Below are 13,574 nucleotides of genomic sequence, written 5' to 3'. Positions count from 1 at the left end.
ACTTCTCAGCAGCAGACACAACACCGGTGTGATACCACTGCTGTTCTTGCTACAAGTGCAGAGCACAGCACTGTATGGGCTGCTGCAGGAAAGTTAACATCCCAGCCAGACCCAGTACATTCTTACACATTAGGCAAATAAAAATCACAGTTTTGTTAGACATTTATTTGGGTTAATAATATTTATTTTGGACCATCTCCTTCCTGTGGCTATAGGATTACAAAGGGACCAGCACAATATCAGGCTGTCTTCTGTCAGAATTTCTGTCCTGTCAGTTACGATTGGTGAGGGAAATCTCATTCTTTTTCATACAGTGAAAAAAAGATCAACACTAGATCCAGTCAAAAACCTCCCTCTTTAGAAAATCTCAGTTAGATGAGGCTAAATTTGAAGCTGAATCATACGCAGGAGAAGAGAAACAGGCTGTCATCTTTAGTAGAGTCGTTCAGCCCCCTGATCACATTGCCAATGCCTCTCTCAAGGTAACGGTGGCCTGGCATGCCGTGCATGCTTTCCATCACCCTTGTGAGCTGTACATCTTGGGTCACAGTTCTGATTTGTGCTGTTCAAGAAGTCACGTTACTTCTTTTGGTCCTTGGATATTGCTAGCATTATCATTGAATTGTTACTTTCAGTTACATTTGTCAGAATATGTTGAAGATTACTGAAGAATTTCAGTAAGAATAGAATAAATCTGTCCCTTACTGTGTGGTGGCTTACTCCAAGTAACTATTTAAATGTGGCCAAATCACAGGGCAGGTGAAGTTCTGTGGTGTGAGTTTTGTGCTGTTTTATCTTCTTGGCTTGCCATTGTATGTGGTTGCTCATGCAAATTTTTGACATTAGAGACTGGTGGCAGTTCAGTATCCTCTGTATTACCTTACAACAGTCTCTGAAAACATAGCCTTTTGTAATCATTAAGGGGAATATTCATACCATTTAACTTTTTTTTTTTTTAGTAGCCTTTAGGTGTGTAAGCCAGAATTATAGGCTACTTGTGGATTTCTGTTGAAAAGCTAGTTGGGTATTTCTAAAACCATAGGTTTATTGGCTTTCCATCCCAGTTGGTAACTACCATCTTACTAAAAATGTAGGCTTTTAAACTTTAGGTAGATTCTTACATTATTCACTGAAATAATCCTCATTTGGAATTCATCCTCTTTTGGAATTCATTAAGCGGTTTGTTTCAGTAGTTACATTGATGCCAGTACCTTCACAGTTTAATTATCAGACTTTTAGAAGAAACATACTGTTCCTATTTTTTTGTACTTTAATTTCCTTGAATTTCATTGTGTTTGTACGTGATTAAATTAGTAAACAGACACCAGTTGTACTTGGCTACTACTTCATGACAGTAATAACAATATACTACTTCGGATGAAAAAAAGAAAACAGGACCTGTTTTCAGCCTTCCCTGCTGTTGTCCTTAGCTGGCTTCCCAGTGGAAAACATTCTTCCTTTTGGTACCAGGTTTGAAAGAAAGTGACTAAATAGAACGAATTTTTATCTTGCTTGTGCCCATCTATGTCCCTCTGTGCTTTCTCTTCGTATTTTTTTTTAAATGCTGATGCATTGTTACTTCATGGTCAGGTCATTCTGTGCCAACTTCTTTGTCTGGAGCTTAATTTCAGCTCTTGAGCATAAGCTGTTTTTGTTCTTGAAAATAAAGCTTTGTATTTCTTTAATACTTTCTTTAATGTGTGACTTTATAATTTTCTAATGTTGAGTCTTTGACTATAAATATTATCAGGTGAAAAGACTATATAGCTGCTATTTCATTAAGATATTTTGACAGGATAGTAATCTAACTTCCATAAAAAAAAAAACGTACTTTAAACAGCACTAGCAATTATATTAGATTGTCATTTTCTAAATGAGAATTACAACTCCCCATTAGTTTTTTGCCCTTTTATTTACATAAATAAAGTTTGCACGCAATGTCTTTCTCTTTTGTAGAATAATCCAGTTGGCTGAGTTTTTACAGCATATCTATCAATCTATGCAAAATGGAGAGAGGACAAGGAAGAGCTGACAGAAAACCATTTTTTTTTTATACACTTAAATCCCTGTGTTTGTCTTAATAGGTGAAAAACCATTTGAATGTCCAAACTGCCGTGAACGTTTTGCTAGGAATAGCACACTCAAATGTCACTTGACAGCCTGTCAGTCTGGAGCTGGAGCTAAAAAGGGAAGAAAGAAGCTATATGAATGTCAGGTGGGTAATGGAAGTTGCAGTCTGAGATTAGATACCTCCTTCTTGTGTTGAGGGAATGAATACTAAGCAGGAAAGACAACAAGAGTGGGCTCGTATCTCCAAGAACTACTTTTAGTAAAATAAATATAAGGATCCCATTCAATCACAACATGCAGATAAATTATTTTGTCCAAGAAGTTCCATTTAAAACATGGAATTACTGATATGGATCTTCATAATACTTTGTTAATCTTTCTGCTTCCTTTTCATGATGCACTGACCTAGGCCTTTCCCGCTTGTGAGCATGCTTCACTGAAGTCCAAATTACAAAGTACTATTTTATTTTCCTATTTTGTTATTCTTCTGTTTGTTACCCAGTATATTGACTTGATCTATAAAGTCTATCTTATGATGACAATCCATATCTTTTAAGCAAATATAAATGCTGTAGATAGACGTATAAGGTACTTGGTCACTATATGTAACTGAGGTTCAAAAAGCTGTTCAGAAGAAAGTTACTTAACTATTAAGAATCAGCCTTTAAAAGCTAGATAATATGAGAACTGAGGTTGGCTGTAGCTTTTTTTTTTTTTTTTTTTTTTTTCCATTTTGCTGCTTCAGTTCTGCAACAGTCTCAAATACACTTCTCTCTCCACCCCCAACCCCCCAAGGTTCTCATCCTATTCAGTTGACAGGCTGTAGTTTGAAGTTAATTTGGCTTGTGAAGTGAAGAAAACTGCTGGACATGGGTTTTATTTGTTCCAAAAGAGAACATTTTTTATTCACAGAAAGCAGCGAATACTACAGGAGATGAATGAATGAATTCTGTGTGTTGCTAATCACACTTTAATTGGAAGCTTCACTGATGCTGTTGCATCATTTAGTTTTTATGCTAGTCTGAAGTTAATTTCTGTGAGCATACCTATGTTTTAAAGATGTTTGTTCTGAGCATGAGAACTGCTGTTAACGCAAAGTTGTATCTAGTAGCATCAGACTGAATATACTGTTTTGTCTTTGCGACCCTTTGGTTTAATTGCATTGTGTCATAGCTTTCTCTTTCTAAATTGATACCAACTTACAGATGTTGTGAATGTGGATTAGTGTTACTTCAGCCCAAAGCAACAGCAGTAATTCCTGGATAATTTTTTCTTGATATATTTTTTATCTTTAGAACTAAATTTGAATAGTATTCAATAAATAAAATCTTGGCTCACTGCAGAATGAGGAGAAAACAAAATTGTACTTGCTTGATGAGCACTTCTGTTGCTTTTCAGTGTATGTCTTGAGGACTGAATTAGGCCACATGTGGCAAGAGTGGTAATGATGTGCTTGGGGTAATAGTTATTACCTTTATATATGACTAAGTAATTTTGTGTGTTTATTTATAAGGTTAATAAGGTTAATATTTTAAACGCTTGTACAACATCTTTCTAAAGCATGAGTCTGGGCGGAAGAAAGCCTGGAAATAGCATCATAAACCTGTTTTTAACAGACTTCAACAGTAAAATGGGGATATTCAGATCCATTACATGACCTGTTCCTTGAGTTAATTCCTGTCAGTTACTCCATCATCCTTCTGTGCTGTTGTCAAATTAAGAGGAGATAGAACAATGTTTCAAAAATGCTTGCTGACAGTGAAGCAGTGTTGAAACATGTTCTTTGCTTCTTTCTGCAACTGAGAACAGTTCTATGGAAAAAGACTTCTGAGCCTGTTTCTTTACTCCAAGTGCGGCAAGTACCCCACTCTTCTCTCTCTGGCACCTTATTTGTTTCTGTAGTGTTTCTGTGTATTATTTTCAGGCTGCTCACCTCAGTCAGTGCCAGCTGAAGGGAAGAAATGAAAGTGTGCTGAAGTGCTTTGTGAAAATAGTGCCTCTGCAGTCTAGGCAGTACTTCTAGGTGGAGAAGACTTAAAGGGATGGAGTTTTTAAGAGATTTTTATCTACTGAGATTTTTTTTAATAGCAAAATGGGAGAGTTTACTCTAGCTGGTTAAACCTGACATTGCTGTGAACAAAATAAAGCAGAGGAGGAAAAGGGGGCTAGTAGTACTGCATCTAGAACTTGATTAACAGGACAATTTGTATCGCACTTTCATCATGCAATATTATTGCACAAATATAGTCTTCTGCTCAAAATTCTAGTACCAGATGTTTATTGGGGCATGCTTCTGTATGTGAATTTCACATAAGGTTGAAATAAGAAAAAATTCAAAATCTGTACTGACTGATAAATTCAGTAAGTATCCTGTTTATGTATAAATAGAAGGGCTACAAAGCTGGCGAAGAGCTTGGAACACATGTCCTATGAGGAGTGGCTGAGGGAATGGGGGTGGTTTAGTCTGGAGAAGAGGAGGCTCAGGGAAGACCTTATTGCTCTATAACTACCTGAAAGACAGTTGTGGGGAGCTGAGGGTTGGTCTCTTCTCACAGGTAACTAGTGATAGAACTAGAGGGAATGGCCTCAAGTTGCGCCAGGTGAGGTTTAGGTTGGAAATTAGGAGACATTTCTTCTTAGAAAGAGTGGTCAGGCTTTGGAACGGGTTGCCCAGGGAGGCGGTGGCATCACTGTCCTTGGGGTGTTCAAGGAAAGGTTGGTTGTGGTGCTTAGGGACATATTTTAGTGGGTGACATTTGTAGTAGGGTGATGGTTGGACCAGATGATCTTGAAGGTCTCTTCCAACCTTAATGATTCCATGAAATGGCACGGTTTCTTAAATAGTAATAACAGATGCTCTTCATCTGAATCATAGAATGGTTTGGGTTGGAAGGGACCTTAAAAATCATCTAATTCCATGGGCAGAGACACCTCCCACTAGACCAGGTTGCTCAAAGCCCCATCCGACCTGGTCTTGCCTCATCCCTGGAAGAATTCATCCACAACTTCTCTGGGCAACCAGTTCCAGTACCTCACCAACCTCATAGTAAAGAATTTCCTCCTAATGTCTAATCTAAATCTATTCTCTTTTAGTTTAAAACCATTAACCCTTGTCCTATTGCTACATTGCCTTTTAAAGAGACCCTCCCCAGCTTTCTTGTAGGCTCCCTTTAGGTGCTGGAAGGTTGCTATAAGGTCTCCCTGGAGCCTTCTCTTCTCCAGGCTGAACAACCCTAACTCCCTCAGCCTGTCTTTGTAGGAGAAATGTTCCAGACCTCTGATCAACCTTATGTTGGGGAGGCTCAGAGTTGAATGTAGTACTCCAGGTTCTTTTGATGCAGCCCAGGGTATGGTTCGCTTTCTGGGCTGCAAGCTCACATTGCTGATTCATGTTGAGCTTCTCGTTAATTAACACCCCCAAGTCCTTCTCCTCAGAGCTGCTCTCAGTCCATTCTCCACCCAGCCTGTATTTATGCTTGGGATTGCCGCAATCCAGGTGCAGGACCTTGTACTTGGCCTTTTTGAACTTCATGGGGTTTGCACAGGCCCCCCTCTCAAGCCTGTCTAGGTACCTCTGCATGGCATCCCTTCCTTCCAGCATGTCTACTGCACATGACACTACAGAGCTCAGTGTCATCAGCCAACTTGCTGAGGGTGCGCTCAATCCCACTGTCCATGTCAGCGTCAAAGATGTTAAAGAGCACTGGCCCCAGTATCGACCCCAAAGGAACACCGCTCTTTACTGATCTCCACTTGGATGTCAAGCAGTTGATCACAACTCTTTGAGCATGACCGTTCAGCCAATTCCTTATCCAGTGAGTGGCCTATTCACATCAAATCCATGTCTCTCCAATTTAGAGACAAGGATATCAAGTGGGACGATGTTAAATGCTTTGCACAAGTCCAGGTAGGTGATGTCAGTTGCTCTTCCCCTATACACCAATGCTGTAACCCCCTTGTAGAAAGCCACCACACTTGTCAGGTGTGATCTGCACTTACTGAAGTTATGTTAGCTGTCACTGATCATCGCCCTATTTTCCATGCTTTAGCATAGTTCCCAGGAGTATCTGCTCCATAATATTGCTAGGCACAAAGGTGAGACTGACTGTCCTGTAGTTCCCTGGGTCTTCCTTTTTTCCCTTTTTAAAAATGCAGGTTATGTTTCCCCTCTTCCAGTCAGTGGGAACCAGTGGGAACTTCACCGGACTGCCATGACTTCTCGAATATGATGGACAGTGGCTTAGCACCTCAGAGGTGGAGAATGACCTATCTCAACCTGCTGGTCATGCATCTTTTCATAGAATCACTTAGGTTGGAAAAAACTTCCAAGATCATCAAGTCCAACCATTAACGTAGCACTGCCAAGTCTACCACTAAACAATGTCCCGAAGCACCCCATCTACATGTCTTTTAAATACCTCCAGGGATGGTGACTCAACTTCTCTGTACAGACTTGTACAGACTGTTTCAATGCTTCACAACCCTTTTGGTGAAGAATTTTTTTTTAATATCCAACCTAAACCTCCCCTGGCACAACTTAAGGCCATTTGCTCTTGTCCTGTCATTTGTTGCTTACGAGAAGAGACCAACCCCCACCCTGCTATAACCTCCTTTGAGATAGTTGTAGAGAGGTCTCCCTGAGCCTCCTTTTCTCTAGGCTAAGTAACCCCAGCTTCCTTGGCTGCTCTTCATAAAACTTGTTCTCTAGACCCTTCACCAGCTTCATTGCCCTTCTTTGGACACACTGTAGCACCTCAATGTCCTTGTAGTGAGGGGCCCAAAACTGAACGCAGTATTTAAGGTGCGTTCTCACTAGAGGTTTTGATGCAACCCAGGATATAGTTGACTTTCTGGGCTGCAAGCACACACATTGCCAGCTCATGTTGAGTTTTTCATCCATCGACACCCCCAAGTTCCCACAGGGCTGCTCTCTATCCACTCATCACCCAGCCTCTATTCGTGTTGAGGATTGCCCCAACCCAAGTGCAGGGCACTGCACTGACTTCTGAACTTTTACCTCTAACATGTTTGTTTTGTTGTTGTTTTTGTTTGCTTGTTTGTTTTTAATTTAAGTAGCAAGAAGCTACACTATGTGAAGCCATGGTCTTAAATAGACACCATGCTTTGTCATATTTCTATTGGCACTGTTTAACATACTGTATCTTTTGTTTCAGGTTTGTAACAGTGTGTTTAACAGCTGGGATCAATTTAAAGATCACTTGGTAATACACACTGGTGACAAACCCAACCACTGTACCTTATGTGATTTGTGGTTTATGCAAGGCAGTGAGCTGAGAAGACATCTCAAAGAAATGCACGATATTTCAGAACGACTAGTGACAGAAGAGGTTCTTCCAGTGGAAGCTGTGGACATTGAACCAGTAACATCAATGACTATAATAGAACAGGTGGAGCAAGTCCACATCCTACCAGTAATTCAGGTACAAGTGGATCCTGCACAGGTAACTGTGGAACAGATGCACGAGGATCTCATACAGGACAATCAAGTGAAAGGCATGCAGATGGATGAACTGCAAGAACAGGTGCAAATTAGTTACTTGGAAGTTGAGCACATTCAGACTGAACAAGGTGCTGAAGTTCATGCGGAGCAGTTGCATGTTGAGCATGTAAATCAAATACAGATGGAAGAAGTACGGGCAGAACTTATAGATGGAACAAACCTTGAACAAGTAGAATATGAAAGTGTTGATCAAGGAGAAGCAGAAAAAAAGAAACCTAGTCACATAGGTGATGTAGATAAGGAAGATCATGAACAAGCTGAAGACAATTAGTGGACACTGAACGAAAAGGTGGATGACTAGGACAATTAACCACACTGTGCAGGTTTACAAATGAAATGCCAAATTACATTTGTGAACTTTTACATTGGCTTTTGAACCATCAGTGGTCATCTTTCCAGTATTATTTCCTTAGAAATCTGGATAAGTGGACCAAAGTTAGTTTTCTTTGTGTACAACTAAATTTCTCTCGTGAAAAATAACTAATTCATGTAATAACACAGAGCAAACTACCATAGAGATGGATATCTTTGTGAGGATTTTGATAATCCTCACAAATCACTGTTATACCATCCTTGGGTATAGTCTTTTCTTCTTGCCATAGAAGCAAACTCTTGTTATAGATTTGCAGAATGTCTGTCTGTGGCAGAAGAATTAGTAAAATCTGGTGGGTTCTAATATAAATGACCAATGAGGTACCTATGAGTTTTCTGGGCAGACTGTTTGCCATCCAACTGCAGTGTTGTATCTAACAGCAGTCCCTACATTTCTTTAATCTGAGAAGCGTTATATCAAGCTGGAACTTATGAACTTTCAGGGTGGGAGAAAAACCATTTTTGCTGGAGGTCTTGGAGCACAAAAATCCTGTGCCTTTTCAGCACTGACTGGTTAAATCTCCACAAAGGTCCTAGTGTGCTCAAGAACCTAGTTCAGTAAAAGGTGATGTAAGTAATGTTATAATGCTTTACATTTTTGCTTAAAATTAATTGTCAAATAATGTTGGTTTTTTTTTGCATTAAATTTAGAATGGGGCAGGTTGAGGGAGGAAACATTCCATGTGGAGGCAATAGGACATTCTAAAAGGAACACATTAAAATAGGAAAAGCTCAGTAGAATCTGTGCTAAACATATGCTGATAGCTTTCTTCCAGCTCACTCTTATAAATCTTCATTTTTGAAAATGAATGGGCTTAAACAAATTAAGAAGACTCATCTCTATGGTATCAGGTTCCTGTTCTTTTGAAATTAAGTTTTGACACTTGACACAAAGATGACATGCTAAAAATAGAAGTAAAAGCCATAGGTATGAGTGCTAAACTGTGGATTAAAGGTAGGAGTAAATATTTTAATCGATATTGGACAATAAGGCAATACCAACCATGAGATGTTCATTATTTGCTTCATCCAATAAACTAGGAACAACTGAGTGACTGGCAATTACAGTGCCAGATCCCAGTGTTAAGAGTCAATCTCATTTTAATAAGATAAATAGTTTGTTACTGTGAAGTTTGTTTAGAAAATATTGGTCTGGCTCTGTGTTCAGCCATGCTAAGGACTTCTAATTCTCAATTATTACCTTGAGATTAGAGCCATTCCATACTTATGAAAAACTTTCTTTTCAAAGCCTTAACTGAAGGGAGGAATTCTTTCAAGGAAGTTCCCTAATGCACTTAGTAATCCTGTAGATCTTAGTTAAAATCAAACTTTTCTATTCAGTTTTCTCCTAAGGTAGAAATATTTCTTCAAATCTGTGCTTCTATTTAGTCTCATTCAAAATGATTCTTGTGTTTCATCTTGCCCTTTGAGAAACTGTTGCAAAAGAAACATGGATCTCAATTAAAAATTTTAACAATGTGATTAATTTAACTTGTATTCTTTTTTAATGATATGTTGTGTTTCCCAAGATTCAAGTAGTATGTGATGAAATTCTGTGCTAAGGGAAGAATGTGGCCTGCTGTTAATCATGCAAATGAAAGTTGATAATTGTATTTATACTTGGCTTTTGATAAGAAGCCCAGTTTTTGATAACATGCAGGGGACATATTATCTCTACCTTCAGTGGAGGAAGGGGAATGATCCTGACTGTTTTGCTCCTCCTCTGCACAGGATGAAAGCAGTCTCAGATCCTAACTGGGATTTGTACCCATAGAGTTCCTTTCCCAGGTGTTGAGCAAGGCAGAGGTTGCCTTTCAGTGCCTGTCTGTGTGAGTGGAGGCTATGCTGGGTTAAGGGTTTGGGTTCAACGTGGGGGAAGGCATTAGGGACAGGGTGAAGGGCTTTCTTCAAGTAATAACTCCACTGGAAAGCTTTTCCCTTTGCAAGCCCCAATTCCCTACCTATAATTTCCTTTCCAAATGTCTGAAGCCCAAATTGATCCTACCTCATGAATCAGTCCAGTGGAGGCTCCCATGTCTCCATGCTGCAACTGATACTGGGGGGGGGGCGCCAGCTTTTGAGAATCAGAAGTTGTGGCTGCTCTCTGTAGTGGTCTCTGCTACGGTCTTTCTACCCTAAACGTCTGCATAGATGCACAGACCTCTCCAAACTACCTAGCACCATAGGTGTTCTTCCCTCTAAATACGTATATGCTGTTGATCCTCAGAGACCTATATTGTTCTATAGCTTGCAACGGGGCAGCATGCAGCAGCACTTGATGCTTGCAGTCTGCAGTATGTCTTGGCATATAGAGTCAATAGTTGAGTTTATGAAGAATGAAACTAATCAGATAAAGCAATGGAGTTTAGGCAGTGAGAAATGGAAAAGACAGAATGAACAGAAACACGTGAGGTTGTGGAGAATAGACTTGTTAGTGTGACTGATAAGCACTAGCTTTGGGCAAAGGGGAGTTGAGCAGCTTGTTCTTGTTTCTCTTATACAAACGTTGTGGATGGAAGTCCTTAAGATTGGTATGAGAGTCTTGTGTTGGTGGGACAGCCCTGTTTTGGAGGCAGAACACTATCTTGAGGACCACGGTGCCCCTAAAAGAGGCTGTGCCCTTTCTCCTCCACCAAAACAAGGACGTCTTGGTAAGCTCTGTGCCTTCACCATTTGGTGAGAAATATCTGGGACAGCATTCCGCTAGCACTATTATCATATATTAGCGCTATTGCAGTGAGTGTGTTTATCAACAGCAATTCCAAATCTGTTATATCTGTCACCATATTTAATAAATATGTTCAACTTTGTGAAACTGTCTCAGTGAAAGTCCTTGGCAGGGCTTTGAAACAGGCAAGCACTGGACTCTGGAAAGTCCCTGAGGCAGAGGTGTGTTTTGTTATAAAATATGAGCGTTAAATTCAGACTGAGGTTACAGGTAGACTTCAGGATTTATATGTGATACTCATGAAAAGCCAAAAACTATTTCTGAAAGTAGGGCAAGGAAGGGAAAGGGAGCTGATCAACAGTTTGAGAGCTGCTGAGTTATTCAGACAATATAAGAAAGGATTGGTTGCTTTTTTGGAAAACAATTTTCTTGAGCCAAAGAAAGCCTACTCTGCAGACTTACGAGGATGAAATCAGATGTCACTCTTGTGCAAAACAGTCACTAGAAGAGGATCTTGCAGCCTCTGCTTTTGTTTGTGAATCTGCAGTAGAAGTTTTACTTAGCTAATGGTGCAGGATATGGTACTGTTACAGCGATTCTGTAATTGATTATTATGTCAAATGACTTTTTATATTACATTTGTAATATATGTTCATTTTTAAGATTGAAGCATCTCAACAGGGACTATCATATGAAAATGTAATATGCAGTTTGAATTTTTGTTGTTGCTGTTTCTAACAGCTTTGTTCTTAGACTCGTGTTTGCTGCTATATGTAAAAATATTTTGTAACTTTGGAGCTACGCTTTTTTGGTAGCAATTGTTTTTGTCAACCAGTTGCCAGCTCAGGCAGTTCTCACAGGCAATAGAACCTTTTTCTGATTCACCAGCTCAAATTGTGAGAATTACATTGTGTTTTTGCAGTGGAAAACTCCAGTAACCTTACATGTTCAAAAGTGATTGTGCGGGCATGACAGTTGCATAACAGTGGGGAGTATGTTAAGCACATAAGAGGAAGGTCCCACTGTCCCAAAATAAGGAGGATAGCTAAGAAAAACAAGACAAGCAATGCCAAATCAGTAAAAACAAAAAAATCAAAGGCCTTCTAGTCACGAGAGAAGAAGGAAAAAAAAATCAAAAGGAGAAATTAATGTTTGGTCAAATAAAATTGTACATACACAGTATAGTAATAAGCATCAAATAGGTTGTGAACCTGTAGTACTCAGCCAATGAGGAAATGGGAGGAATCAAGCATTGGTAATAGGGGATATAAGGTTATGATACACTTCTGCTCTGTGCTTCTGCTTGCAGGATGCCCACCCTTGCAATTGCGAATAAAAATGCTACTTTAAAGCCTTTGACACCGTCTCCTACAGCATCCTTGCAGCTAAACTGAGGAAGTGTGTGGTCTGGATGATTGGGTAGTGAGGTGGACTGTAAACTGGCTGAAGGGAAGAAGCCAGAGGGTTGTGGTTAATGGGATGGAGTAGAGTTGGAGGCCTGTATCTAGTGGAGTCCCTCAAGGGTCAGTACTGGGACCAGCATTGTTCAAGATACTCATCGATGACTTGGATGAGGGAATGGAGTGCACCATCAGCAAGTTCACTGACGACACTAAACTGAGAGGAGTGGATGACACGCCGGAAGGCTGTGCTGCCATCCAGCGGGACCTCGACAGGTTGGAGAATTGGGCGGGGAGAAACTTAATGAAATATAATGAGGGCAAGTCCTGCATCTGGGCAAGAACAACCCCAGACACCAGTATAAGTTGGGGACTGCCCTGCTGGAGAGCAGTGAAGGGGAAAGGAACCTGGGGTCCTGGTAGACAGTGGGATGACCATGAGCCAACAGTGTGCCCTTGTGGCCAAGAAGGCCAATGGCATCCTGGGGTGTATCAGAAGAAGTGAGGTTAGTAGGTCAAGAGAGGTTCTCTCCCTCTAACTTTGTCCTGGTGAGACCACATCTAGAATATTGCATCCAGCTCTGGGCCCCTCAGGTCAAGAAGGACAGCGAACTGCTTGAGAGCATCCATCTCAGAGCCACAAGGATGATTAAGGGCATCTCCCGTATGAGGAAAGGTTGAGGGAGCTGGGTCTCCCTTAGCTTGGAGGAGACTTGAGGGGTTGTGGTGGTTTTACTCGAGTGGGAAGCCGAGCTCCACCACAATCGCTCTCTCACTCCTCCCCTCCTCAAAGAGGAAGGGGGAGAAAAGGCAACATAAAGAGCTCGAGGTTTGAGATGAAAATGATTTAATTAAAGGGAAAGGGAATGGGGAGAAAAAGAAACAAGGCTGTGCGGAAGCACAGAGAGAAAGGAAGAAAGTTATTCTCTACTTACCATCAACGAGCGATGTTCGGCCATGTCCTGGGAAGCAGGGCCTCGAAACATGTACCGGTTGTTCAGGAGGCACCCCTCCCCCACGAGAGTCCCCTTTTATTGCTGAGTGTGACATCAGGTGTTATGGAATATCCCTTTGGTTGGTTTAGGTCAGCTGCACTGGTGATGTCCCCTCCCCATCAATTGCCCACCCCCAGCCTGCTGGCTCTTGGGGGCTTGGAGGGCTTGGAGGGAGTCCTGATGCTGCAATAGATACAACACTAGAGTGATACCAGTGCTGTTCCAGCTACGAGTGCAGAACACAGCACTGTGTGGGCTGCTGCAGGGAAAGGTGATTCCATCCCAGACAGACCCAACACAACCTCCACCCCTCATTCCATAACATTTGTGTCACATTCAGGTCCCACATAGTTGAGTATATATTCTCATCACCATTATTCTCTGTCTATTAAAGTGTTTATACGTCTGTACTTTTCATTCCATAGGCCTTTCCCCAAAATGTTCACAAAAGCTGTTGATGGTTTCAGCTTCATCTGTCAAAGTGGTCACTCAGGGCAGGCGGAGTTGGTTTTCTTGACACCAGCACCAGCTTAGCTCATGTCACTGTT

The 13,574-nt window shown here is 40.8% G+C and overlaps 1 protein-coding gene across 1 annotated transcript in view; it reads left to right on the top strand.

Moving 5' to 3' along the window:
• Positions 1-9,446, top strand: part of LOC118159660 (zinc finger protein 131-like) — a 31,420-nt gene extending 21,974 nt beyond the window's left edge. Inside the window, exons 5-6 of the mRNA XM_035314229.1 lie at positions 2,066-2,215; positions 7,245-9,446. Of these exons, the coding sequence (XP_035170120.1) occupies positions 2,066-2,215; positions 7,245-7,862 (768 nt within the window). The 3' untranslated portion in view covers positions 7,863-9,446. The remainder of the gene's footprint in view (positions 1-2,065; positions 2,216-7,244) is intronic.
• Positions 9,447-13,574: the final 4,128 nt, after the last annotated feature.

The sequence above is a fragment of the Oxyura jamaicensis genome, unplaced genomic scaffold, assembly GCF_011077185.1.
Source record: "Oxyura jamaicensis isolate SHBP4307 breed ruddy duck unplaced genomic scaffold, BPBGC_Ojam_1.0 oxyUn_random_OJ71499, whole genome shotgun sequence".
In the NCBI taxonomy this organism is placed as follows: Eukaryota; Metazoa; Chordata; class Aves; order Anseriformes; family Anatidae; genus Oxyura; species Oxyura jamaicensis.
The sequence above is the reverse complement of the archived record's forward strand: the minus strand, read 5'-3'. Positions and strand labels throughout refer to the sequence as shown.